At 42.4% G+C, this 26,065-nt stretch overlaps 1 protein-coding gene across 1 annotated transcript in view; it reads right to left on the reverse strand.

The window, feature by feature from the left end:
* CSMD1 (CUB and Sushi multiple domains 1) overlaps window positions 1-26,065 on the reverse strand; it is a 2,270,760-nt gene that overhangs the window by 925,385 nt on the left and 1,319,310 nt on the right. Inside the window, exon 6 of the mRNA XM_090033387.1 lies at window positions 24,973-25,085. Coding sequence (XP_089889513.1) covers window positions 24,973-25,085 — 113 coding nt within the window. The remainder of the gene's footprint in view (window positions 1-24,972; window positions 25,086-26,065) is intronic.

The following is a 26,065-nucleotide window of genomic DNA, read 5'->3' on the forward strand; positions in this document are numbered from 1 at the left end:
TACAGGTTACCTTTAAAATATTTTAAATCTGTGTAGAGTTATGCCATCATAAAGACATAGCTATTTCAAAGCAGTCACAGGTTAAGGCTTAATGCTGTCTTAGACCTGCACAACTATGATTTGCCAGCAGAGTGCCTGGCCAGCAAGAGTGTGGACAGGAGCCAGGATGCTATTCCTCCTCTTGGAGAAAGAGAAGTTGGGAAGGTACCATGTAGCTCAGAAGTGAAGAAACAACCATCGTGACTGGGACTTCTCTCCCTCCACAGCCAGAGTCTTGAAAAAAAAACAAAACTGTTTGAAGTGAACAGGCAGGGGATGCAGGGAGGGGTGAGAAGTAAAGAGAAAGAGAAAAGAGTGAACAAAGAATAATAATTAAAAAAAAATAAAGGACCAACATCTTGCATATGTTTGACTGAAATGGGTTTGGGTGGAGGAGGTTGGGTTAATAATCACACTAGGGGACAGCTGAGACCCAACAGGCTCACTGCATGCCACACTGGAGCAGGAGTTGGGTTAGCATACCAGTGTAGAGCTGAGACCCAAAAAGCTTACTGCATGAATGCTAAATCAGGGCAGAGCTGAGACTCCACTGAGGTTGGTTTCCATTTTCTGACTCAATTTCTTCATAGGAGAATTCCTGTCACTGTTTGCACAAGAGTGCTAGATTAGTGACCTGCACTCAGGTACTCAGAATGATTAAACTGTGCTGATGTCACACCACCTGGGGGGAAAGGGGTATTGGCTTGAGGAAAACAGCACTTTCCTGGGCAGTAGAGTTCTGGAGGGTTGAAAGTTTGCCCATGGAGAAAAGGAGTAGGAAGGGCCAAAAATGGTACATCCTGGGGTGCTGAAGGAATGAAAATAGGATATTTTATTTTCCCCAGAGCAGACTAACAATAACCTTGAATAACTTGGGTCAAAGATAATCTTCTCCTGAGATGGCATAATTTTAATGTTTGGATGCTACTTAGCATGGGTTACACCTTTTAATGGGTGGATCCTCCTGTTTTAAGTGCCTTTATGATAGTTTAGAAATGATCTATGGGTGCCTATATACATACTCCGGGGTAGAGAGGGGTGCATTTTAATTGGAGTTAAAACACCACAGCATCTTGTGTACTTAACACTCCACATTTCAAAATAGCCACAGAGGCACTTTAACTCAACACCGACAAGTGCAAGGTGATGCACCTGGGGAGGAACAACTGTCACCATACCTACAGGCTAGGGGAACTCCCTTCTCATCAGTACAGAGGCAGAAAAGGATCTTGGAGTCATCATTGATGCCAAGATGAACATAGGCCAGCAATGTGGGGATGCAGTCAGGAAGGCCAACCACACCTTGTCATGCATCCACAGATGCATCTCAAGCAGGTCCAAGGAGGGCTCTCTATGAGACACAGTTCAGGCTGCAGCTGGAGTACTGCGTTCAGTTCTGGGCGCCGCACTTCAAGAGGGATGTAGACAACATGGAGAGGGTCCAGAGGAGGGCCACTCGCATGATCAGGGGGCAGTAGGGCAGGCCCTACGAGGAGAGGCTACGGGACCAGAACCTGTTCAGCCTCCACAAGACAAGACTGAGGGGAGATCTAGTGACCTGATACAAACTAGTCAAAGGGGACCAGCAGGCACTGGGGAAGTCCCTGTTCCCCTGTGCACTACCAGGAGTGACCAGGAATGACAGTCACAAGCTGGCAGAGGGTAGATTTAGGCTAGATATCAGGAGGTGCTACTTCACGGTCAGGTTGGCTAGGATCTGGAACCAACTTCCAAGAGAAGTGGTGCCAGCTCCTACCCTGGGGGTCTTTAAGAGGAGGCTAGATGTACACCTTGCTGGGGTCGTTTGACTCCAGTACTCTTTCCTGCCATGATGATCTGCTCAGGTCCCTTCCGACCCTAGAAACTACGAAACTATGAAACTAAAGCTCATTCAGCAAGTTTTAGTTAAAGAGCCCCTGCTGCCATTTTGAAATGTGAGACACAGAATACATGAGGTGCTGCAGCACACTGGAGCATGCTAATTAAAGCAGGTTGCTAATCATAACAGAGCAGGATGCTAATCAGAACACATCTGAGCACCCTATAACACCACCCTGGGAATCAAAGTTGTTCAGAGTCGTGCACTGTTACAGGAAACAAGCTAATGTTTAAAGTCTAGGAACAGACTAGGACAAAGAAAAGAGAAACATTCAAGGGGAGGGGATGCTACTAAGGCAGATAATAAGTAGATTAATTAGATTAATTCATATGAACAATGAGTTAGCAATTGGAGGGACACTGGAGTACACAACCAGTCCAAGCAATGGAAGAAAAATCATTATCCCTGTTGAGATCAAGGTTAATATAGTCTTTCTTGTTCAGCAATTCTGTGTTCAAGCTGGTTTTCAAAGTTTGTTTGTTTGTTTAAGGACAGCTACTCTGAAGTCAGTGATCAAATGTCCCTGGCAATTAAAATGGTCCACCACAGGCTTCTGCCAGTTCATTAATAGCATCTGACAAAGTAAGTTCTTGCTTGTGCAAACTCTAGCATTTCTAAGTCTCTAAGATGCCACCCTGCCCTACCTTCTATTTTACTACATGTAATTGATTGTGTTCTGTTCAAATCAACTGCTATTTGACAGGACTTAAATGAGTAATCAAGCTATTATTCTAATGATCATAGGGTGCTGACGGATGTGGGGGGGAAGCAGAACAGTGCTTTACTGAAAAAGAAAACATGTTTGTTTCATCTGGCTTTCCCAGTGTTTGTATAGATTGCACACTTAAGCGGGGCTTTTGGATTTTTATCAAATAGCTGATTCAATTAGACTTCAGGAAAGCCAACTCTGACAAGCTCAGGAGGCTTGTCAGTCAGGCCCTAAGGGACCATGACCCCAGGAAGAGGGGAGTTCAAGAAGAGTGGTTGCTCCTCAAGGGAGTGATCCTCAATGCACGAGCTAATTTTATTCCATCTTGGAGGAAAGGCAGCAAGAGGGCACAGCAGCCCCCCTGGCTCTCCAGGGATCTAGCAGACCTCCTGAGGCCAAAAAGAAAGGCCTACAAAGGATGGTGGATGGGATTCACCTCCAAGGAGGTGCTGCACAGGTCCGGTCCTGCAGGGAGCAAACCAGGAAAGCCAAGTCTGCAACTGAGCTCCAACTAGCTTCAAGTATCAAGGACAATAAAAAGTCCTTTTTCAGATATGTGAGGAACTGCAGGAAAAGCAAGGGCAATATTAGACCCCTGATAAACCAAATGGGACATCCGACACCCAGGAAAAAACCAACCTATTAAATGGGTACTTTGTGTCGGTGTTTCATCAGTCCCATGGAACGCCTATGCCCATTACAGGACAGGTAGGTCAGAGTGAGGGAGATCCCCTGCCCTCCATCAATGCTGACCTCATGAAGGAACACCTTGAGAGGCTGGCCCTGACAATCTACACCCCAGGGACTCAAGGAGCTGGCAAGCACCATAGCCCAGCCCTTGGAATGGATCTTTGAGAACTCCTGGTGCTCTTGTGTAGTGCCCGAAGACTGGAAGAAGGCCAATGTGGTGCCGATCTTCAAGAAAGGGAGGAAAGTGGATCTGGCAAACTACAGGCCCATCAGCCCGACCTCTATCCTGGTGCAGGTCTTAGAAAAGTTTATTAAAGAGGCCATCTTTAATGGACTGGTCGAAGCCAACTTCCTGCACAGGTAGGCAGCACAGGTTTCTTGCAGGTAGGTCTTGCTTGACCAATCTCATTTCCTTTTACGACAAGGTGACCTGTCACCTGGACAAGGGAGAAGAGATTGATGTCATATATCTTGACTTCAAAAAAGCCTTCGATCTGGTATCCCATGATCACCTCTTGGCGAAACTGGCCAGCTGTGGCTTGGGGTCCACCACGATCCACTGGCTTGGAAACTGGCTCTGTGGTCAGACCCAGAGGGTGGTAACTGGTGGAAGTCAATCATCATGGTGTCCTGTGACCAGTGGGGTCCCCCAAAGCTCTGTCCTTGGGCCCATATTGTTCAACATCTTAATTAGTGATGTGGACATTGGAGTTAGAAGTGGACTGGTCAAGTTCTCTGATGACACCAAACTGTGAGGCAAAGCATCCACACCTAAAGACAGGAGAGCGATCCAGGCTGACCTGGACAGGTTCAGCAAGTGGGAGGACAAGAACCTGTTGGTGTTTAACACTAAAAAATGCAAAGTTGTTTTTGGAGTACTGCATCCAGTTTTGGGCCCCATGATTCAAAAAGGATGTGGAGAAGCTTGAGAGAGTCCAGAGAAGAGCCACATGCATGATCAGAGGTCAGGAAAACAGACCTTATGATGACAAGCTGAGAGCCATAGGGCTCTTTAGCCTGGAAAAGCGCAGGCTCAGGGGTGATCTGATGGCCACCTATAAGTTTATCATAGGTGACCACCAGTATCTGGGGGAATGTTTGTTCACCAGAGCCCCACAAGGGATGATGAGGTGGAATAGTTATAAACTACTGCATGACATAAGGAAGAAATAGCAGGATGCTAATCAGAACACATCAGAGCACCCTATGACACCACCCTGAGAATCAAAGTTGTTCAGAGACATGCACTGTTACGTACCTTATGTTCAGGCTGGACATAAGGAAAAATGTTTTTACTATCCGAGCCCCCAACGTCTGGAATAGCCTGCCATCAGAGGTGGTTTAAACATCTACGTTGGACACCTTCAAGTGAAATTTGGATGCTCATCTTGCTGGGATCCTACAACCCCAGCTGACTTTCTGCCCCTCGGGTGTGGGCCTGGACTCGATGATCCTCTGAGGTCCCTTCCAGCCCTAATGTCTATGAAATCGGCTATTAGTTAATATCAGCTATTAGATTGAATCAGCTATTCTATAAAAGTGCCCAAAAGCCCCATGAAAGCATGCATTGTATATAGATTTTGGGTGTGCCAGATCAAACTGATATGATGTCTCTTCTAAGCTTGCATGCTATAGGGATGCACTGAGCTAAAAGTAAAGTGCTTTTTTTTCTTCCACATCTGTGAGCAGCCATACTGTCTGTTCTTATAAAATAGCACATGATGTAATATTTTCTGTAACTTCCAAAGACATGAGTTACAGCAAATTTAGTCCTGAGCTACAATCTATGAGGAAAAACTTAGATTTAACTGAATTAAAATTCCCTTCTTTCCTGTTATCCTTATCCTTGCTACCCTGAAATTATTGTAACTGGGACTTTTTTTTAGGTGGGCCTTTTTTTTTGGTGATAGCTTTGGAAATGAGTGGGTACATGCAGTGTAGGCATACTCAGAATGCTTGTAGAAAAATAAGGGGAGTAGTTACAAGCATGGCCTTAGGAAGAAGCCAAAATACAAGCTTCTTTGGGGTACTGTATTCATCAGAAGTATGAATGTGGATATCTTAACTAAGAAACTAGCCACTGTCTACTCCTGCTTATTCTCTGAAGCAGGAACTTATGTACATTGCTTACAAATAAACATGTTGCACCAAAGCAAGTTGTTGAATGAATCTTTCTTGATAAGCTAAGAAACACAACAATGTTCAAACAATGGCTACTATTCAAGCTGAAAGGGCAACAATATCTTGATACAAGTGTGTGCTATTACCTACTTAAGCTGTTGCTACTGCTGCTCGTTTGACTTCAGTCTTTAGTGCACACTTCCTGGTAGTTTATTTTCCTAAGCCCACTTAACCAAGGGGAAGGGATGGAACATAGTTCTTAGTGTCCTCTAAAGTGTATGTGGAGGAGGAAGAGAGGGGGAAGGAGAAGACTTCACTTGCCTGTTTTAGGTCTAAGGGAAATGGGAGCAAGTTTGGGTTATTCAAATTCTCACAATCTCACATTGCTGGTTTATCAGTTTCCTTATAAACTTCAGACTTTTTTTCTGAACTGGTTAGAGCAGGTCATCATATGGCTTTCTTGAACTGTATCAACTACTTCTCAGTTGTGAGGTTTTTTTTCCAACCCATCTCAGAATTGCCCTCACCTGTTTTGTTTTGTCTGTTCTTTCTATTTCTTTCACCAAATAAAATGCGTCTTTATTTCTGTCTCTCTAGACAGATTTCCTTCTTTCTTTTGTTATTAGAATATTCCTTCGTAATACATCTTACTTCATATAAAAGTTCTAAATAGGAAATATTTCTCTGTCTTTCTATGCATCAAAACCCTTACTCTTGAGTGTGGTTAGCTACAGACCTCCCACTCAAAGTCCTGAGCTTGACCAGGAGTTCGCCCGGGAACTGACTGAGGCCGCTTGCTCCAGGACCTTGATTGTCATGGGTGACTTCAATTACCCCGACATCTCCTGGGAAGATCACTCAGCAAAATCCGAGCGGTTGCAAAGCTTTCTCTCGTGCGTGGATGACCTCTACCTGACTCAAGAAGTCTATGGGCCAATGAGAGGCAAAGCGCTGCTCGACCTGGTACTGGCTACTGGGGACGACCTAATTGGCGACCTAGTGATTGATGGGAAGCTGGGTGACAGCAACCATGAGCTGATCACCTTCACCATCCGCCGTAAAGCTGGCAAGTCAGTCAGCAGCACAGAAGTCCTTGACTTCAGAAAAGCTGACTTTGACAAGCTCAAGAGGCTTGTCGGTCAGGCCGTCAGGGACCATGACCCCAGGGAGATGGGAGTTCAAGAAGAGTGGAAACGATACTCAATGCACAAGCTAAATCTATCCCAACACGGAGGAAAGGCAGCAAGAAGGCACAGCAGCCCTCCTGGCTCTCCAGGGACCTAGCGGACCTCCTGAGGCTAAAAAGGAAAGCCTACAAAGGATGGAGGACGGGATTCACCTCCAAGGAGGATTATTCTGTGCTGGTCCGGTCCTGCAGGGAGCAAACCAGGAAAGCCAAGTCTGCAACTGAGCTCCAACTAGCTTCAAGCATCAAGGACAACAAAAAGTCCTTTTTCAGATATGTGGGGAGCCGGAAGAAAAGCAAGGGCAATGTTGGACCCCTGCTAAACCAGATGGGGCAACTGACAACTGACGCCCAGGAAAAAGCCAACCTATTAAATAGGTACTTTGTGTCAGTCTTTCATCAGTCCCATGGGACGCCCATGCCTGCTATGGGACAGGGAGATCCGGGTGTTGGGGATCCCCTACCCTCCATCAATGCTGACCTCGTGAAGGAACACCTTGAGAAGCTGGATACCTTCAAGTCAGCCAGCCCTGACAATCTGCACCCCAGGGTACTCAAGGAGCTGGCGAGCGTCATAGCCCAGCCCCTGGCACGGGTCTTTGGGCGCTCTGGTGTAGTGCCCGAAGACTGGAAGAAGGCCAACGTGGTGCCGATCTTCAAGAAAGGGAGGAGAGTGGATCCGGCTAACTACAGGCCCATTAGCCTGACTTCTATCCTGGGGAACATCTCAGAAAAGTTTATTAAGGAGGCCATCCTCGATGGACTGGCCCAAGTTAACATTCTAAGGGATAGCCAGCATGGGTTTGTTGCGGGTAGGTCTTGTTTGACCAATCTCATTTCCTTCTATGACCAGGTGACCTATCAGCTGGACAAGGGAGAAGAGATTGATGTCATATATCTTGACTTCAAAAAAGCTTTTGATCTGGTATCCCATGATCACCTCTTGGCCAAACTGGCCAGTTATGGCCTTGGCTCCACCACGATCCGCTGGCTGGGAAACTGGCTCCGTGGTCAGACCCAGAGGATTGTAATTGATGGCAGTCACTCATCGTGGTGCCCTGTGACTTGTGGGGTCCCTCAAGGCTCTGTCCTTGGACCCATACTGTTCAACATCTTCATTAATGATGTGGACATTGGAGTCAGGAGTGGACTGGCCAAGTTTGCTGATGACACCAAACTTTGGGGCAAAGCATCCACGCCAGAAGATGGGCGGGTGATCCAGGCTGACCTGGACAAGCTCAGCAAATGGGCAGATGAGAACCTGATGGTGTTTAACACCAAAAAATGCAAGGTTCTCCACCTTGGGAGGAAAAACCTGCATCTTCCTTATAGGCTCGGCAGTGCTGCGTTGGATAGCACTACAGAAGAAAGAGACTTGGGGGTCATCATTGACCACAAGATGAACATGAGCCTGCAATGTGATGCTGCGGCTAGCAAAGCAACCAAAACGCTGGCTTGCATCCATAGATGCTTCTCGAGCAAATCCCGGGATGTCATTCTCCCCTTGTACTAGGGCTTGGTGAGGCCACAGATGGAGTACTGCATCCAGTTTTGGGCTCCACAATTCAAAAAGGATGTGGAGAAGCTTGAGAGAGTCCAGAGGAGAGCCACGCGCATGATCAGAGGTCAGGAAAACAGATCTTACGATGACAGGCTGAGAGACATGGGACTCTTTAGCCTGGAAAAGCGCAGGCTGAGGGGTGATCTGATGGCCACCTATAAGTTTATCAGGGGTGACCACCAGGATCTGGGGGAACGTTTGTTCACCAGAGCGCCCCAAGGGATGACTAGGTCGAACGGTCACAAACTCCAAGACCGTTTTAGGCTGGACATAAGGAAGAATTTCTTTACTGTCCGAGCCCCCAAGGTCTGGAACAGTCTGCCAGTGGAGGTGGCTCAAGCACCTACATTGAACACCTTCAAGAGTAAATTGGATGCTTATCTTGCTGGGATCCTATCACCCCAGCTGACTTCCTGCCCTTTGGGCATGGGGCTGGACTCGATGATCTCCCGAGGTCCCTTCCAGCCGTAATGTCTATGAAATCTATGAAATCAATCAATTCTGTCTTTTACTTCACCTCCTTCAAGAGTTTCTTCAGCTACTATTTGTACACTAAAGGTTGGTGCTATGCTGATAATTTTTCAGAAAAATGACCTTCTAGCTCTAATGCATTTACTACTACAGTACTTCATGTTTTCTCTGCACCCACCCCTCTGAGTCTTAGGACAGTCCCCTTCGCTCATTTTGATAATGGCTTCTACTCCTGCTACTGCTATCATCTGTGTTGTGATCAAACTGTCAGTTGTTTTTCTTCTCTTGACTTTGTCAGAAGCTATAGTAGTTTCAGTAAGTTTTCTGAGTTTTCCAAGTGGGATATTTAATATAGGACCTGCATGAATTGTCAGAAACATTTCTTTTTTAACTTTACTGCTATCAGTCTTTGTCTCCTAAACAGATTTTGATTTAACAAAGGCCCTACATCCAGAAAGTTTTCACAACAGAGTAGTTGAATCCCACTGAACTACCTGTAAAAGCTACACATCAAGGATCTGAGTGTCTGGTCTATCCAGCAACCACAAGTCCAAACACAGCCTATGAAAATCTGATCTTTCATCAAAATTCCCACTGTAAAAGTCTCTATACACAGTAAACAGATGGCTCAACCCCAAAATGAGTGAGTGTCATAATCCTTTTTCATATTTATCATCTCCCCTGCTAGATGTATTATGGAGACAGGCTCTGCAAATTCAAAACTATTTATAAAAATATTTTCAGTTAGGTTTTTAATGTGTGCCACATGGATATACATAATCATTGGGTTGAAATGGACATCAAGAATCATCTAGTTTAAGTCCCTGCATAGATCCTTACACCTATTTGAGATAGATATCTATCCAGCATCTTCTGAAAACCTCTTTGTAAAACATTCCATAGCTTCTCTAGCCAGTTTAACTGTCCTACTATTTCTACCAGTGCTGTGGCAAGAAAGTTTAGTATCTGGGGCAAAACCTGCAGCGGCAGCCCACCCTCACCCTCATCCCATGCACAGATCCAGGGGGCACACACCTCTCTATGCTTGCTCAGGAATGCACACAGAGGCAGGAGCCACCCTCCTCTTGTCCCTGTGCCCCCCCCATAAGGCACTCTTGGCTCCACCCCATGCCCCACCTCGGCTAGGCAGCACCTGTTGGCACCCCTTCACTTTGGGCCTGGGGCACTTCCTCGCTTGCCCCACCCCCTTGCGACAGCACTGGTTCCTACAGTAAGATACATTTTCATATAAATCTGGTTGCGTGCATTTTAAACCCATTGGCTCATCTCCCATGGCAAGGGAAGACAGTTTTTCTTCTTTCTCCTCAAATATTTGGAAAAAAAGGCCAATCACAATATCTTTATTGCTTACATTTGAATTCTATATAGTTGCTTTACAGCCTTATTAAAATGTGGTACCCAGCAGTAGTACAATACTGGACACAGCTGGTTGTGATCTAACAGTCCATCCGACCTCAGCTGTGCAATCAGCACAAGACACCTCACTGATAGGAGCAGTTCAGTATTGATCCAGTCGTAAATGCCTGATGATTCTAAATAATACAGAACATAGAGTAATTGAGAAAACACTCACTCCAATCCCTGTTTTCCTACATCCAAGTCTGAAGCAAAGCGGGGTGAGTCTTTCCAGTACTTTTCATAAGCCCCTATTGCCTTCCCTTCCATCCCCTGCCCTGTTTAGTCTTCAGAAGACTGGCCTCTAGTCATTACTTCAGGCTAGAGCTTCTAAGAAGTTTAAATCTGTCTAATACAGTTTTAATGATAGTTGCATACAATTACTTCAGGAATATCAGTCTGTAAACCAGTATTTTGAATGCTTGTGATTTAAAAAAAAAACAGAAAACCCCTAAGCTATAATTCTGACTAGTGTGGTGTTATGTACTTGCCACTGCTTTTTGCTTTTTTAAACCCTGACAAAAATCATGGCATGCTGAGAGGTCATTTTCCTTTTCCTGTAAGTGATTCAGGACACCGGGGCAGCTTTATTTTCTTTTTCTTCTTTTTTTTAAACAATGACTATCATGGCCAACCTGGGATTATCATTGCATTAGGGACGGGCAGAGCTGCTAGGATTTTTTTCCCCTGTGACACTTGTGGAATCAGAAAGGTTAATTAACTGAAAACAAGAGATTCTGTGGAAATGTGTAGCTATCTACAAGTGCTCAAAAAAAGAATATAGGCAAATTTCCATTAGAAACATATCCAGTTTCTCACAGCTCACCTATCTGACTGATAAACAGCCCAAAAACACATGGTTTGAAGAGTAGCTCATCATCAGGGATCCTGGTCATTTCTAATTTTAAAAAAATCCCCAATTTTTCAGATATAGATAGATTAGTGGCATTTCATTTTAATCATGAAAAAATGTGGATTTGGGATTACTTATTTTAATCTGAAAATTGGTTTTCTTTTTAAAATCAGATAAAACCATGATCGTTGCTCGTCATATAAACTGCCATCCTTATGTTAGAGTTGGGGATTCCAAAGCTTCCAGACTCCTAGGACAGCAGTTGCCAACTGTGGAGTTTCCTGCTCCAAGATTTGAATAGCGTAGGACTTAGCTGGCTGGGAGGTATCATAGTGGTTTGAGGTCCTAGAATATTCTTAGATGTGGAACTATTATCTAGGGGCTGCATATACTCAGTAGGGGTGTGCAAAGTGAGCCCTATTTGATTCAGATTCAGCCTGAATCACAAACAGCGATTTGACTAATTGATTCAGATCACTGTCCCTGATTTGATTTGCTCAAATCCAAAGATTTAATGCTGATCTGGAGAATCAGTGATTTAGACACAGACACGGCTTTAAAAGTTTTTTCTACATACCTTGAGATAACAGGCATGGCTGGTGAATGCTGTGATTTTGGGGCACATGGAGCATCCCACAGGAGTGCGGGGGGTAGTGAACTTGGAAGTGGAAGTACTTCTGGTCCACTTCCGGGTCTGTGAGGGAGCACACGGGGGGGTCCCCCTGTGCCCTGCCAACTTGGTTATCAGCCACAGAGGGACTCTGGGTGCCCCCACAGACCCAGGAGGTACCAGTTACCAAACCAGGGGATGCGGAGGGGGTGGGCAGTGCGCTCCCTGGCGGATCCAGAAGTGGGCCAGTAGTGCTTCTGGTCCATTTCCAGGTCTGCTGCCAAGCATGCTGGGGAGCCCCCTGTGATTCTGTGGGATGCTCCATGCAGCATCACAGCACTCACAAGCCCCTGCTACCTAAAAGTATGTAGAAAAAACATTTAAGGTTGTGTCTATCTCTGAATCTCTGAATCAATTTGGAGGGTTCTGATTTGATTCAGAGAGATTAAGGGGTCCTCTGATTCAATTTGGATTAGGAGATTCAGCCACGGAATTGGGCCGAATCTCTGCCTAATTGAATCAGGGACTGAAGCTTTGTACAGCCTGAATACCCAGCAACTGATTGTCAATGACCATATCACTTTATCTCAGTCAATACCTACTCTATGCTGGGGATTACATTCTGTTTTGTGTCTGTTTCCTAAACAAAAGTTTTAAGGAATTTCTATTTGGTTGGAAAATTTCCATCAGAACTAAATATTGAGATTTTCTGCACATTTATAACAGCATACCAAGTAGTGTGGGCAATGAGACACTGAACAAAAGTCAAAGAATGAGCAGCTGCTTCCACACAACCATCAACTTAGTGCTAATGATGTTGATACAGCTGTTCTGACTTCTTTGCAACAAAGACACTTCGCTTGACAAAGCACATTGGAAAAGAGGCGAGTACTTCCTCCATTTGTAGCATCCTGCTGGCTCCTGAACAGATTGCCACCCTTCATCAATCCACGCTTGTACCTTCTCATCATCACCATCAATCATGGGTTCCCACAGTAGTGTGCTCATCTATGATGATTACACATTAACTGATACTTCAGAGGAATCCTCTCCAGATTTAATACAGCCTCCCTGCCTGCAACCAAACTATGTCAAGTACTTTGCTGGTTGTCTAGTCCTTACTCTACAGTTGTTAAAATTATATTTGAATTTCTGGGCTTCAGATCTCTAAGTGTTGTGACCAACACTGAAGAATGATGCTAGTCTCTTCCCCATGTGTTGGTGAGCTCTTACCTTCATGATAATAATAGCTCTTCAAAGAACATTTTTTTTAGTTTGGTGATTAAGACCATTTCTGCTCCTGACAGAAACTGTGCTTGTCCCAGTACAGAAAAAAAACCCTGATCTTTCTCAAGGACTGTGTTGCTCTTGTGAAATTGTATAAAGTTATGATAAAAATGTGAAACATATAGAATGTCAAACACTGGGGAAAAAAGAAACGGCTCCAGAGTTACGCAATTGACAAGAACAAACAGATCAATAGCCTTGGCTTGTGCTAGCCTCAAAAAATAGGTTAAAACACCTTAATTAGAATCTTAAAATGATAACTGTACACAGAGACTGGCACTCTTGCCTACATAGAAACCATTCAAATTGTTTTTGTTACCCTTCCTAAATATGTGGGGCAGATTATTATTAATTTAATAAAGAGGATATTATTACATTAAAGCAAAGTGAGAGGATCCAACACGGCTCACACTAAAACACAAAAATATACTGTGCTATTTTTTTATTATTATTATTCATGGAATGGGCAAATAACATTTTATTAAACCTTGACTTTATCATTACAATATTTTAATGAAATTTTTACTCAAATTAAGCAATAAAATAGGTAAATCCAAGACAAGATATTCATGAATAATTATATTAATATGATAAGTATTAAGTTCTCAACCTAAGACTCAAAAGGAAAGATTTTTAGAGAATAGTTGGTAACAATATCTAAAAAAAGAAAAATTCAGTTTGTATTAGAGTATATCAAATTGGGCACCTAAATTTGAGGCATCCAGACATCACCAGTCATGTTAAGTATCTTATCATTAATGGAGAGAAGATTATTAACTTAATAAATAAATATTCTTTGAGAAATTATATGACATTATGTGAATGCTGATCCTACCACCAGCTGAAACAACTCTCCACAAAATACTTAATTGTATTCAGCTGATCACCAAGAACCTGAGGCTGAGTGAAACAGGCCAATATAAACTGAATCAAATTAAAAGGGAGAAATACAAAACAGATATAGAGACTTGGGATGCTTGTATCTTTTAATGAGTGCACTAGAAGGGTAATTTTAGCACTTCAGCCAAGATTAAAAAAATGAAAGAAAAAAAAAACAGCAAGAAAACAACAGTTCTTAAATCTATCTTTAGGTACGTAAATGAGTAGTCTGTTTTTTAAACAGTGTTGAGCACACAACAGCTCCCACTAAAATCAGGAAAGACTTCAATTTTTAAAGGGGAAAAAAAATCTTGGTTCTACACTCAATTAGCTAACCTCAGGGTTTGGGAAACCTAACATTACAGTGTCACAGTAGGGAAGAGATTCCCAGTTTGAAAAGATTAAGAATAAAAAAGAGGAGGGAAGTGTATGGAGAAGTAAAGAAGGGTGGGTGTGCATGTAATAAAGACTGTAGCAATGCAGCCATTGATTCAGGCAAGAAACTAAATAGTACATTATTCAAGTCCACATGATAGGCACCCTATGGTCTGAGTAACTTAGCTAATGAATTTCCTAAGTGCTAATAGTCATTTTTGAAAAGACACGAGTAGAATTAAAAAAGAAAAAAATGAAGTACCAATTTGTAAATTAAGAAAAGAGAAAGAGAGAGAGAAGGGTAATGCAGCTATTTAACACCTTGTAAATTTAATTTTAATCTCAAGTGGTGAAAATATTAAAGAAAATAGTATGGGGAAAAATGAAAGCACATGGTAGATAGTGGAAGCAGAAATAATCTACCCCATTATCATAAAATGGTAGGGGGATTGATAAAATGAACTAATAAATCTTTTTCTTCTTCTAATACCTAAGGTTCCAGTACCTAATTATCAGTGTTGGCTACTAAATCTTAAAAGACAAATGTGAAAAATTGCTAGATGAAAGGGATGCCTAGATTTAGTTAAAATGTGATATAATGTTTTCTGATAACTTAATTGAAAGATTAATTCAAACTGCCTTGAATAGAAGTGCTCTGAATAATAATAACATTCTTTGTCATCTGCATCAAAACTGGATCTACATAGAAGTTAATAACAAGATAGCAATATATTACTTTCAAGTCTCCTTTTTTTACATGCAGCTTTTTCAAATCTTTGAGGAAGAGCAGTTAAACATGTTAATTAGCATTTGCAGATGGTTATAAATTTGATTTTCCCCACAAACAGAAGTAGAAACAGCAGCAAAAAAATAATAGAATGGAATCAAAGCCAGGTTTTTAGAGGTATTTGTGCATCTAAAAAGCTGACAATCACTGGGTTTTTTAAATCACCTAACTCAGGGATAGGCAGTTATTTTGGCTGGAGGACCACTTCACGAGTTTTGGTGAGCTGTCAAGAGCTGCAAAGGTGGCCCCGCCCCTTGACAGGTGCTCTGTTCCCTAGTTGCCATCTTGGTACTGTAAGTCCTGCCACCTAACCCCTGATCTTCATCATTGGAAGTCTCTGCCCTTTTGGGAATTACTCCTTTTGGGAAGGGGGTTTGCCATCTTGGAACCAAAAAACCCCCAACAAATTATACACTAAAAATCTGACATGCACAATAACACATTTAAAATTTTATTTTTAAAAGATTTTTTTGTCCTGATTTGGGTGTGTTTGCATCATGTATATACAGTTGATTGCATAATAGCTTAAAATGAAATCTTATTCTTGTATATTGTGGGGAGTGTGGAAGAATGTGGGGGGTTTGGGGGATGTGGGTATATGTGGGGTGTGGAGGAGGGTGTTGGGGTATGTGTGGGTATGGGTGGCTTCTAGGGTGTGTGTGTGGGGGTGGGTGCATGTGTGTGGTGGGGTGTGTATGGATAGTAGTGAGCAGGGTTTCTCCCAGAGACCCACAGGTGTGTGGGGGTGCATGTGGAGAGAGGTGTGGTGTATGGTATTTTTAGGGTGTGTGATTCTGTGTGGGGGAGGGTGTGGTTATGGTGGGGGTATGCATGGGAACCCCCCCCCCCATATTCTTTGTTTAACTACAGGATTATCTTAATTATTCAGGGTAGTCAGAAGACTAGGGAGAGAATTTCTGGGGTGTAATGTTCCAAAAACATAATAGTTCTTTGACCCTCTCTCTCCTTTATGGGCACATCCAGATGAGCATGCATGTATGCTTTGTGGCACTGCAGACCCATCTGTGGTGCCACATACCACAAACCACATATGCAGGCATTCCCTGCACTGCTAATTTGCAGTACAGGAGGAGGAAGAGAGTTTGATACCAGCAAATCCTGGTGTCAAAAAAACCTATGCTAGAAAAAAGCACGGTGGTGCACATGGCAGCAGTGTGCACCATCTGATACCAGAGCATGGATGACTAGAGCCATGCTCTGGCTGCTGGCCAGGCTTTGTGCTGCCAAATTGCTTCTGCTGGAGCCACAGGGGTCCCCAGAACCCTGTAATGCTGCTGGGCCCAGGCTAGGTGCTGGCCTCAGCCTCTGTTAGCCCACCCAGGGCAACTTGCCAGAGCGCACACATGTGGGTGTTTTCTGGGGAAAAGTAGCAGTAGCACAACCATGTGCCACTACTGTTTGTCCTTGGGGAAAACACATGTGTGCACTTATCTGGATATGTCCTAACTGATCAGATAATACAGTATTTCAATCAAAACCCTCTAAAGTTGAATGAGACACTAAGTGGTATAACTCTTTAGCCTTTGTTTAAAATAAAATAAACACATAAAAATGCAACAGTTCCTTTAGCTTCTAATTTAAAACTTGCATTTTGATTTACATTCATAACTTTTAAAATGAAAAGGCAACTCCAGAGTGTCTCCATGTTCTATAAAACAACACACACACTTTTGATCATGTCAATGACCAGAAAGATAGTAAGTCAGGCGGGGGGGGGGCAGGAGGGAGGAATTAATTCACTAGTATAAACAATTCCAAGAGAGACAGAATAGTAACATATATGTACTACCTTATATTACAGTGAAAATATTGGTACAGTTGATCTCTGGATGTTGTAGACATGTGGCTGCATACACACACTGCCTCAGCATTTAGCTAAATCTTGCCACCTTCCAACATTGGTATAGGAAGGGGAAAAGTGAGTTTTGAGCCTACTACATGTAAGTTTGGAGACATGTTCATCTTCTCTCTATAGTACTCAAGGGACCACAATAAGATTTGATCAGTTAAGATGCCAAAACATGTATCAAGAAAAAATAATCTTAATTAACAACTATCAAGGATTTATTGGCATACTTGGCATAATATAAAAATATGAGAAAAAGGATGGATTTTCAGACAGCATAAACTGTAATAGATATGCACTTCCTGTGATATTAAATGCACATTTCTCTGGGTCCTCTTTGAATGCCAACCTGGGTCAATCAATGTGAGGTGTTGTTGGAACAAGAGAGAGAAATCTATTGCCCTTTTTCCACAAGAGATGAAGTTTATAAAATAATCTCTGGTGTGAGATCCTAATCATGCTCAAACGATTGAGGATTCTGTGGGGTGAGAATTTTACCCCTGGAGAGATTTCACATATTGTGCCATGATCCAGCTTTTTATTAACCAGTCTGACTACCGATGGTGGGTATTGAGCAAAGTATTTTTTTCCAAGTTCCTACACAAACATGTTTTGTAGGAAAAAGGATAATGGAGCCTCTCTCATTATCGTATTTGTTGTCACCAGGCATAAACTAACTATCAGAGCCTGAAGATGCAGTTGGTTTGGAATTTTTCAACTGAACAGTTTTCCATCCAAATGTTTGTTCAGATTCGGAGTAGGTTTCCTGGTCAAAATGAGAGAGTGGTAAACCAATATCCCAACTTTGAATATCCAGTGTTGCAATAAGCACACTTAGCTGAGATATGTGAGAACCACATTTGAGTCTTGCTTGGTTATGAGAAAATAGTTGAATTTGACTCCCTCTAATAAAATTATGCATAGCACAAACTTTGATACATTTTTCCCCATAAATAGTAGGTCACACAAAATAGGGTTTGGCATAAGCCCATTAAGTTTATACTTTGTTATTATATGATTGTTCTCCCACAAAAGGGATAGATACTATATCTATTCATAACCCTGGGGCAAATTTACCAAAATGTTTACAGGTGAAGAAAAATCAGACTAGAATACCAAAATTGCACTGATTTAGTGTGGGAGGACCATACCCTCTTCTCACAAGCTGTGCCAAAGAAGCTGTTTGTGTATCCAACTAAATATTAACTGGGCAAGAGAAGTGAGAGGGTGACCATGCAGCTCAAAGTTAAGGTAGTCTTCTGAAAGGTGGGCTGCACAGGGGCTTAAAGATGGACCTTCCACTTATCAGTTCCTATAGTGACCTGGGGTCTCTACAGACATGCAAAAAGCCTGAGCCTGAATTGTTTCAACCTTCGCAGGTTAGTTTAACCTGGCTAGGCTGAAGCAGTTTCCCCAGGTTGGAAGCTGGGGGGGGCGGGCGCTAGAGTAGCCCTCCCTACTCTTCCATAGTGCTGAGCTGGCAGGGAAGGGGAGAGAGCATGGCCAGGCTCCAGCAGGCCTCTGATTAGTGAGGGGTGTGAACCCTCACCCTGCCTGTAGTCCCAGGCTTTTCCCCACTTGCTGCTCAAGGGTCAGGAGCGTTGCCAGCCTGCAGTCCTGGGCTAGCACTCTGAGGCAAGGGGGGGCAGGGCAGGGGGAGCACAGTGTATGCATCTGTTGATAATATGGAGCTTTTCACTCTCCCTCCCTGCTTCTGTAGACAGTTTGCAGCAAACTGACATGAGAGCAAGCTGGGGGGAGCTGACAAGTGTTTATCATTCTTATCTCAGTGTTTATTGCCCCATTAAGAAAACAGAGAGACTTCCCAGCTATCTGTTGATTCAGCATGGACATAGCACAGCAGTCTGCTAGCTAATACACAGATAACTTCAATGCAAAGCAGAGGGGCGGGAGGAATTCCTGCTTATCAGGGAGCGGTGAGGGGGAGCAAACGGCTCTTAAACAGCTTTGCCAAGGAAGGACATTGAGCTACCTGTTGAATAGCTCCAAAAACACCCTTTGCCTCTGTCCTCTCCCACAGCATGGACTGTAGTCAGCATGTGGTCTGCTACCTAATGCTGAGGTGTCTGTGAGGGAGGGGGAAATGCCTGCAGAGACTGGTGCAGGGAGTCGGGGGGGAGGGGGGGGAGCAGAAGCCAGGCAGACGCCTGCAGAGACTGCCGAATCCCAGTGAGGCAGCAGAGGGGCGGGGCCAGCCCTGCTGTGGAGCAGGAGGCCTCACCCAGCCAGAGAGCATGCCAAGATGCTGGGGGAGTCTGGTTTATTGCAAACCAGCAAGGCGTCTGGGGCAGACATTGCATAAACCGGTTGGAGCCAAATCAGTTAAGTCTGATACTACATTCAACCAGATTTATCTCAGACTGGTTTCAGCCATTTTCAAACAGGTTTAAGTGCACTGAACATCTGTTCTGTTACAGGTTCAATCCATTTTCTGGTCACTTAAACTGGTTTATGTGTAATATCTGACCATGGTGTTGAAGTTACTTGTGTTGTTACTGTCCTTCTATACCTCCCTGTTCTTGCCCACCATTGTTTCTTGTGAATTTAAGCAATCTCATATCTAGATAGTCACTTATGTGAAATAACAGTGGCATTGGTGGTATAATACCATTATTAAATGTTCAACAGGATTACTTTTCTTAGTGTAAAAATGTAACAAAATCAAACAAAGGTAAATTTAGTAGTTCAAGAATTCTCAAGTGACTAATTTTAACCTGGAGCTGAAACTTGAGTCTCAAACGCGTAAGCAATGATAGGTACCATTTCATTTTCAATTAGCTTGAAGACTGTTATTTCTTGGAAGCAATATTGAGTAAAAGCTAAAATCTTAAGATTAAATCTTTTACTTGCAAAGATAGGCCAAAATAGCATTGCAACAATGGCATTTTAATCTGCTTTAATCAATCTTTCAACCATCTAAAACTGAATTAAGTTTGTATAGCTTAGTTTTTGATCAGGCTGCTTGTTTAGGTCCATTAAGTTTATAATTTGTTATTATATGCTTGTTCTCCCATAAAAGTGATTATAGTTCATTCTACAAAAAAGTTGTTCAAGGTAGTACTAACATTTCAAAAGGAGACTGCTTACTAATTACATTTCAGTTTTCAGCCATATGGAATGTACCTTAGCCAGACATTTGTGGGTATATAAAACAAACCTTCATGTAGATGTTTGTAATAGGTATTATAATACAATCTTTAAACACAGGCTGTGACAGTTTAGGGAATATCATATCCCTAAACTAGTGGTTGTTTTATTTGTTTTGATTTTTGTAAATATCAGTTACAGTTGCATACTAACAAATCTGATCATCTATTTACTAGCGCAACCCCGCATGTAGCAAAGTATTATGAGGGTCATCAACATCCATCAGCCACTGACCACCTTCAACCAGAAAGGAAATGCAGACTACTAGTAGAATCACTGGCTGCTTCCAGATGTTAAAAAAGAAAGAAAAAAATGTTGTTTTACTTTAAACTCAGCACACGCCCATGCTGTCCCTAGCACATGCCCAGACAAGGCATGTGCATTAGTTGGGTCCAGCTCACCCAACATCTGTACAGATCAGACATTTTAGTAGGGATTTTTTGGTGCTTTTATCTAATAGCCAATTGAATCAGCTTTAGCTAAAAGCACCAAAAAGCCCCACTGAAGCACCCAATCTATTCACATGCCGTGGAGTCTGGTTGAAGGAATGCTTTGCTTCTTTCAGTAAAGCTTTTTTTTGGGGGGGGGGGGGAGGGGAGAGGGAGTTGTTTTTTAAATGTCTTTATGCCCCCATTACCTGGTAGAGCTATTGGCATTCTTCAAAGGGTTTGAAACCACAGTTGCACTCAAGACTTTTACCATGGAGAGTCCAAATGTAGTTAGAGGAAAAATGGTTATGGATACAATATAAAAGACATATTCTTTCCACAAAGCAGAAAGAGAACACTAAGCAGGAAGAGTGGGATGAATAAAGGTCCTGGACTTCTGAAAGGGGTTGCCCAAAAACAAACAAGATTTCATAGATTTCATAGACATTAGGGCTGGAAGGGACCTCGGGAGATCATCGAGTCCAGCCCCATGCCCAAAGGGCAGGAAGTCAGCTGGGGTCATAGGATCCCAGCAAGATAAGCATCCAATTTACTCTTGAAGGTGTTCAATGTAGGCGCTTGAACCACCTCCGCTGGCAGACTGTTCCAGACCTTGGGGGCTCGGACAGTAAAGAAATTCTTCCTTATGTCCAGCCTGAAACGGTCTTGCAGGAGTTTGTGACCGTTCGACCTCGTCATCCCATGGGGCGCTCTGGTGAACAGATGTTCCCCCAGATGCTGGTGGTCACCCCTGATAAACTTGTAGCTGGCCATCAGATCACCCCTGAGCCTGCGCTTTTCCAGGGTAAAGAGTCCCAAGTTTCCCAAGATGAGGAAACATATGGAGTTTCTTTAGTGCAGATGTGTACTATTTGTGCTAGAGCTGTAGCTCATGTGTTTTCTGTCAGTAAAGTGTGTATAATTAAGAAATCCCTTTAAAAAGCTACTATGGTATTTACTTTAAGTATTAAGTAGGCTTTAGAAAGAGTTTAACTGTAAATAAAGAGTAGGACAGGTCAATGCTGGTCTTGTAGCTGAAGGCAGCTGGATCCATAAGCAGTCAGGGGTGTTATTCAGGGAGTCTTTATCCTAGAACGTGTCTGAACATCTGGTCTGAGAAATGGTTTGTGGATGCAGTTCAGATTCTGTCAGTGTGGAAAGATGTGCTTTAGGCTTGGTCTAATGCAACTGCCCACTGTCCTACTGCAACAGGGAATTTAGCTAGGGCTGTAACATGATAGTCTAAATTAAGTTTGCCCCCCTCTGCCTTTCCCTGAAGACACTTGCGTTTGTTTTTTGCTGATATGATCTAAACAAGTATTCAGCCTGAGTTAGCTAGAATGAAAAAACTCAGGTCAAATGGTTGAAGTGTAGCAGTTATACACAGCTAAATAAAAGATCTTAAATGGAAAGCATTAGGCATTCTTAGTTACAGGCATAACTGCAAGCTCTGCCTATAATAAAATATTTTAAAACTGTTACTTAGTTACTAACAAATACAACAACAACATGAAGAATTAGTACAGCTGTTTGATTAACTGAATATTGAATAATACTGTGATTTAAGTCTACATTTAGTGGTGAATGGAAATTTTCTAGTGAATAACACTTAACTTCTTATATTAGTCTAATGTAAGTATCCATTTACTTGCTGTTGACATATATTAATACATTCTGCATAGCTAAAATTCACTGAATTGAAATGTGTTCATACATAATACAGCAATGATACATAAGCCTTTATGGTAAAAAGACTTAGTACAAATTATGGTTTGTAACTGAAAAGGAGAATTTGCCATGTATTAAGCCATTTCATTTTGTCATTTGTGTGCACTTTTCCTTAAGAGTGAAGTTTTATGCTGGTATTCAAACAAAATTTCAGGTGTATAGAGAGCATCACATACCTTACAGTCTCCAGATAAGTGTGCATGTGTGGTTTGGGGCCCCTTGTAGCAGTTGATGAGCTGCACACAGTACACGTGCACTCATTCACTGCACTGCTTATTTATAGGAAGCTGAGGGAACTATCTGTTTGTGGAAAAACTGCCACTAAAAAAACCCAGCATAGCACATGCAGCAGCACTGTGAACCGCCAAAAACAGCAGCTGCCAGAAACAGCAGCAGCACCTCCAGAATCAGCAGCTTGGCACGGCTGTTGTCCCAGGTGGTCCCCAGGTAGGGCTGATGGGGCCAGCACCTGTGCTAGCCCCAGCCTCCCCTACCCCACCTGGGTCATTTTACCCCACTCTGGAGCATGTGTGCATGTGTGTTGCTCTGGGACAAAAAGCAGTGGCACATATTTATGCATGTGTACATGCATACTCATTGGGGCATGCTCATTTAGGTTTTCCTTCATAATGTAATTCCATTGTGTAAAATTGTAATGTATATAATGTATAATTCCTCTAGATACATCTCCCCCCTTTCCTCCCTCCCCCGTATATATATTGCAATGTTATCTCATTATTCTGCCAGAATCCCACCCTGACTGTTCTATAGATCCTAAATTTCTTGGCCGGTGGGCAGAATGATCACAACTACAACTACTGAAAAACAGGATCAAGGATAGAATGCTATATGCACTTCAGTTCTCAAGTACCATCAGCAGCATCACTGCAGTCTCAATAAACTGCATAAACTCTAAGTACTTAATTTTTACCAAAGCCATTTTTAAAGTTTCTGGGAACTATTATTTGCATTTTTCAGTTAAAGAAAAAGAAATACAGCATATGTTTATAATCATTTTAAAGGTACAGTCACAATAAATATTGTTTCAAGTAAGTTCAGTTGGTTTTATTTTTCATATAGCATATAGTCATTAGAAGACTGCACACAACATAGTGTATTTGAAACACACAAATGGATGCTGATCCTATCGTGGAATGTAAAAAAGTCAGATAAGCTATTCAAGAGTTTAAACATTGTAGGAAGCGGAGGGAACTATCTGTTTGTGGGAATAGGGAGTAACAAATGGCTTGTGTAAGCAAAGGGGTTGAGGTTCATACTTCATTTGTATGCGTGAGTCACTGGATAGTCTTTTGTTTTCTTTCCAATTTAATTACTAAGCCATTGATTTTGAGTGATGATTTATCAAGTACAAAAATCAATAAAGATCCCATTTTAGAAAAATTGCATTTTGATGAATATCCAGTTGGACATAAACAAAAAGTGACAGTTGCATTGACACCCTCTTCTTTTCTAAGACAGGTGCACATGCAGATCTATTCAGAACTCTGAAATGTGCTTTATACTAGGTTGGGGTGGGGTTAAAATGCTGAATAATGAATGTAGCCTGCAGTACAGAGCTTGATTTTGAGCAATGGAGGAGAAAACTTAGAGTACAGCAATCTGTGTTCAGAGTAGCTTTTTGCAAGTTGCATTCTACTCATGTTTTTAAAGCAAGGAACTAAAATAACTCAATTTATGAAGAAAGGAAAAACTCATGTAAGAACATAAGAACTACCATGTACTGGATCAGACTATCAGTCTATTTTGCCTGGTACCCTCTGTCATGTCCCCCCCACCCTTCCCCCACATTGTTCCTTTCTCACTTGAAGTCTCCAACATGTAAAATCTAGGGAGTTCTAATTCAACTCCAACAGTCAATAGCTACTGATGCCTTTTTCCTCCAGTAATTTCTCCAGTCCCTTTTTGAAGTTGAACTGTCAGCTTCCACAACATCTGATGACAAGGAGTTCCATACTTTAGTTACACACTGGCCACATCCACATGAGACATAGACTGTGCAGTACCATTGTGTGGCACAAAGCATGACACAATGCTACTGTGCAGAAATAACAAGTGATACTACATAGTCAGCATCACCAAAAAGCTGTTTGAGGATGCTACTGCACGGTAACTCCGGTTACTACACAGTCATTTAGTACTTGTGTATGCAAGTACTAAATGACTGTACAGTAACAACTGCTCAGTCAACATCTTATGTAGATGTTGCCACTTTGTGAAAAAGAACTTTTTTGTTAGTTTTAAAGTTACCATCTATGGATGCATCCAAATGAGTAGGCCTTTAAGGTGCCGCAAAGTGCACATCCATGCTTGTCTGGACTCAGCCTATTAGTTTAAATTTTTTGACCCCTAGTTCTTCTATTAGGAAAAACAGTAGATAATAAATGCTTGTTTACTTTCTCTTTGCCATTAAGTATTTTGTAAACCCTTATCGTGTCCTTGCTTGAGTGTCTGTTTTATAGTCTCTCCTCATATGGAAACTCCTCCATACCTCTAACTATCCTTGTTGCCCTTCTCTGTACCTTCTCTAGTTCTTCTATATCCTTTTTAAAGGTATGAGGACCAGAACTGGGCACAGTATTCAAGGTCTGAACAGGTCTTGGATATATAAAGGGGCATAATGATACTAAGATAGCCTTAGAGATTTGTCTTATGTGAAATGCTATTACTTTGAAGTAAGCAGCATAAAATGTCCACCTTCCCTGCCCTCCATCCCACCAAATAAAGGTATTTTATTATATGGTGGTAGCAGCTGCTACTCCATTTAAGTGCAGCAGAATAGCTGGCAACCATTTACTGAAGATATTTGCGGTATCTAAACATAAATTTCCAACGCAGTCACTTCTATTCACACCTAGGGAAAAAGGAATTTTAGGTGCCACACATTGTGTATTTCTTACCTTGGAACTGGGCATTAAATCCTTTTCGTCGGTGGTTACTGTCTGATGTGAAATGGAGTCGTAACCAGTTCTTACTGCTGATAACCGGAGAAGGCAGATTCATGCCAGTCAACCTGGGGGGAAAAAAGGAATCTCACTGAAGAAAGAGTACAGCAAAAACTGTTATTTAGACTTAAGTAAAACAGAAGACGAAGGTAAAGAGAAAATACATTATTACAGCATGCAAGATGTCTCTGAGAACTGTAATGCATTAGCAACTAATGTAAAACTATGAATAGTTTACTAGCTGTTTATCCTGAAGAAAGTTTTGCACTACAGCTAGTCATTCAAATGTTCAGCTCATTTCTTCACAGTACTTTATTGTGAATAGAAAAGAGAACAAATATCTAATTGTTTGTTTTTGAGTAAGTAACCTATCGACAGAGGACTTAGCAAATATTATCATGAAAAAACATCAAAAGGAATAAAAAGAGTTCATTTTTATCTTAAAATAGAAGATAGAGTATTCTATCCTCTGGGAAAATTATTGACTACATTCCATACAGACTAATAATAACAACAAATATATTTTAGAAGAACAAGATGAATAATTCATTACAAAAATCTCCTTTACAAGGACAACAGGCAAGCAAAAAAAATCCCACTTATTGTTAGAACTATGCAAAGCTTCAGGTGGTGATTCGATTTGGAGGAGTTTCAGCCCAGTTCAGTGGCAGAATCTGAATTGAATCAGGGGATCAATTTGGCAAAGATTTGGAGAGCTTTGATGATTGGAGCAGTACCTGGTGGCTGTAGCAGGGAGCTAAAGCCACTCCGAGCTGGTAAGTACTAGGGGCAGGGAAGGGAGTGCTGGGGGAAGGGACCATGGGGGGACCCCTGACAGCCCCTCTGACCCCCCATTCTCCCCAGCCCCCCATGACCTCCACCCACTCCCTCAGCCCCCCATGGTTACCCCTGCCTGCCCCAGCTCAGTACTTTAAAAAAAGCTCTGGTGCTCACCAGGTGCTGCTGGGCAAGGGGCGATCCCCACTGCCCTGTACTGAATGGGATGCTTTGCATGAACCCCCTCAACCTTTCCCCTGCTCCCTGGGCC

Source organism: Crocodylus siamensis, chromosome 1 (assembly GCF_052110815.1).
Source record: "Crocodylus siamensis isolate JL-2025a chromosome 1, ASM5211081v1, whole genome shotgun sequence".
Classification (NCBI taxonomy): Eukaryota; Metazoa; Chordata; order Crocodylia; family Crocodylidae; genus Crocodylus; species Crocodylus siamensis.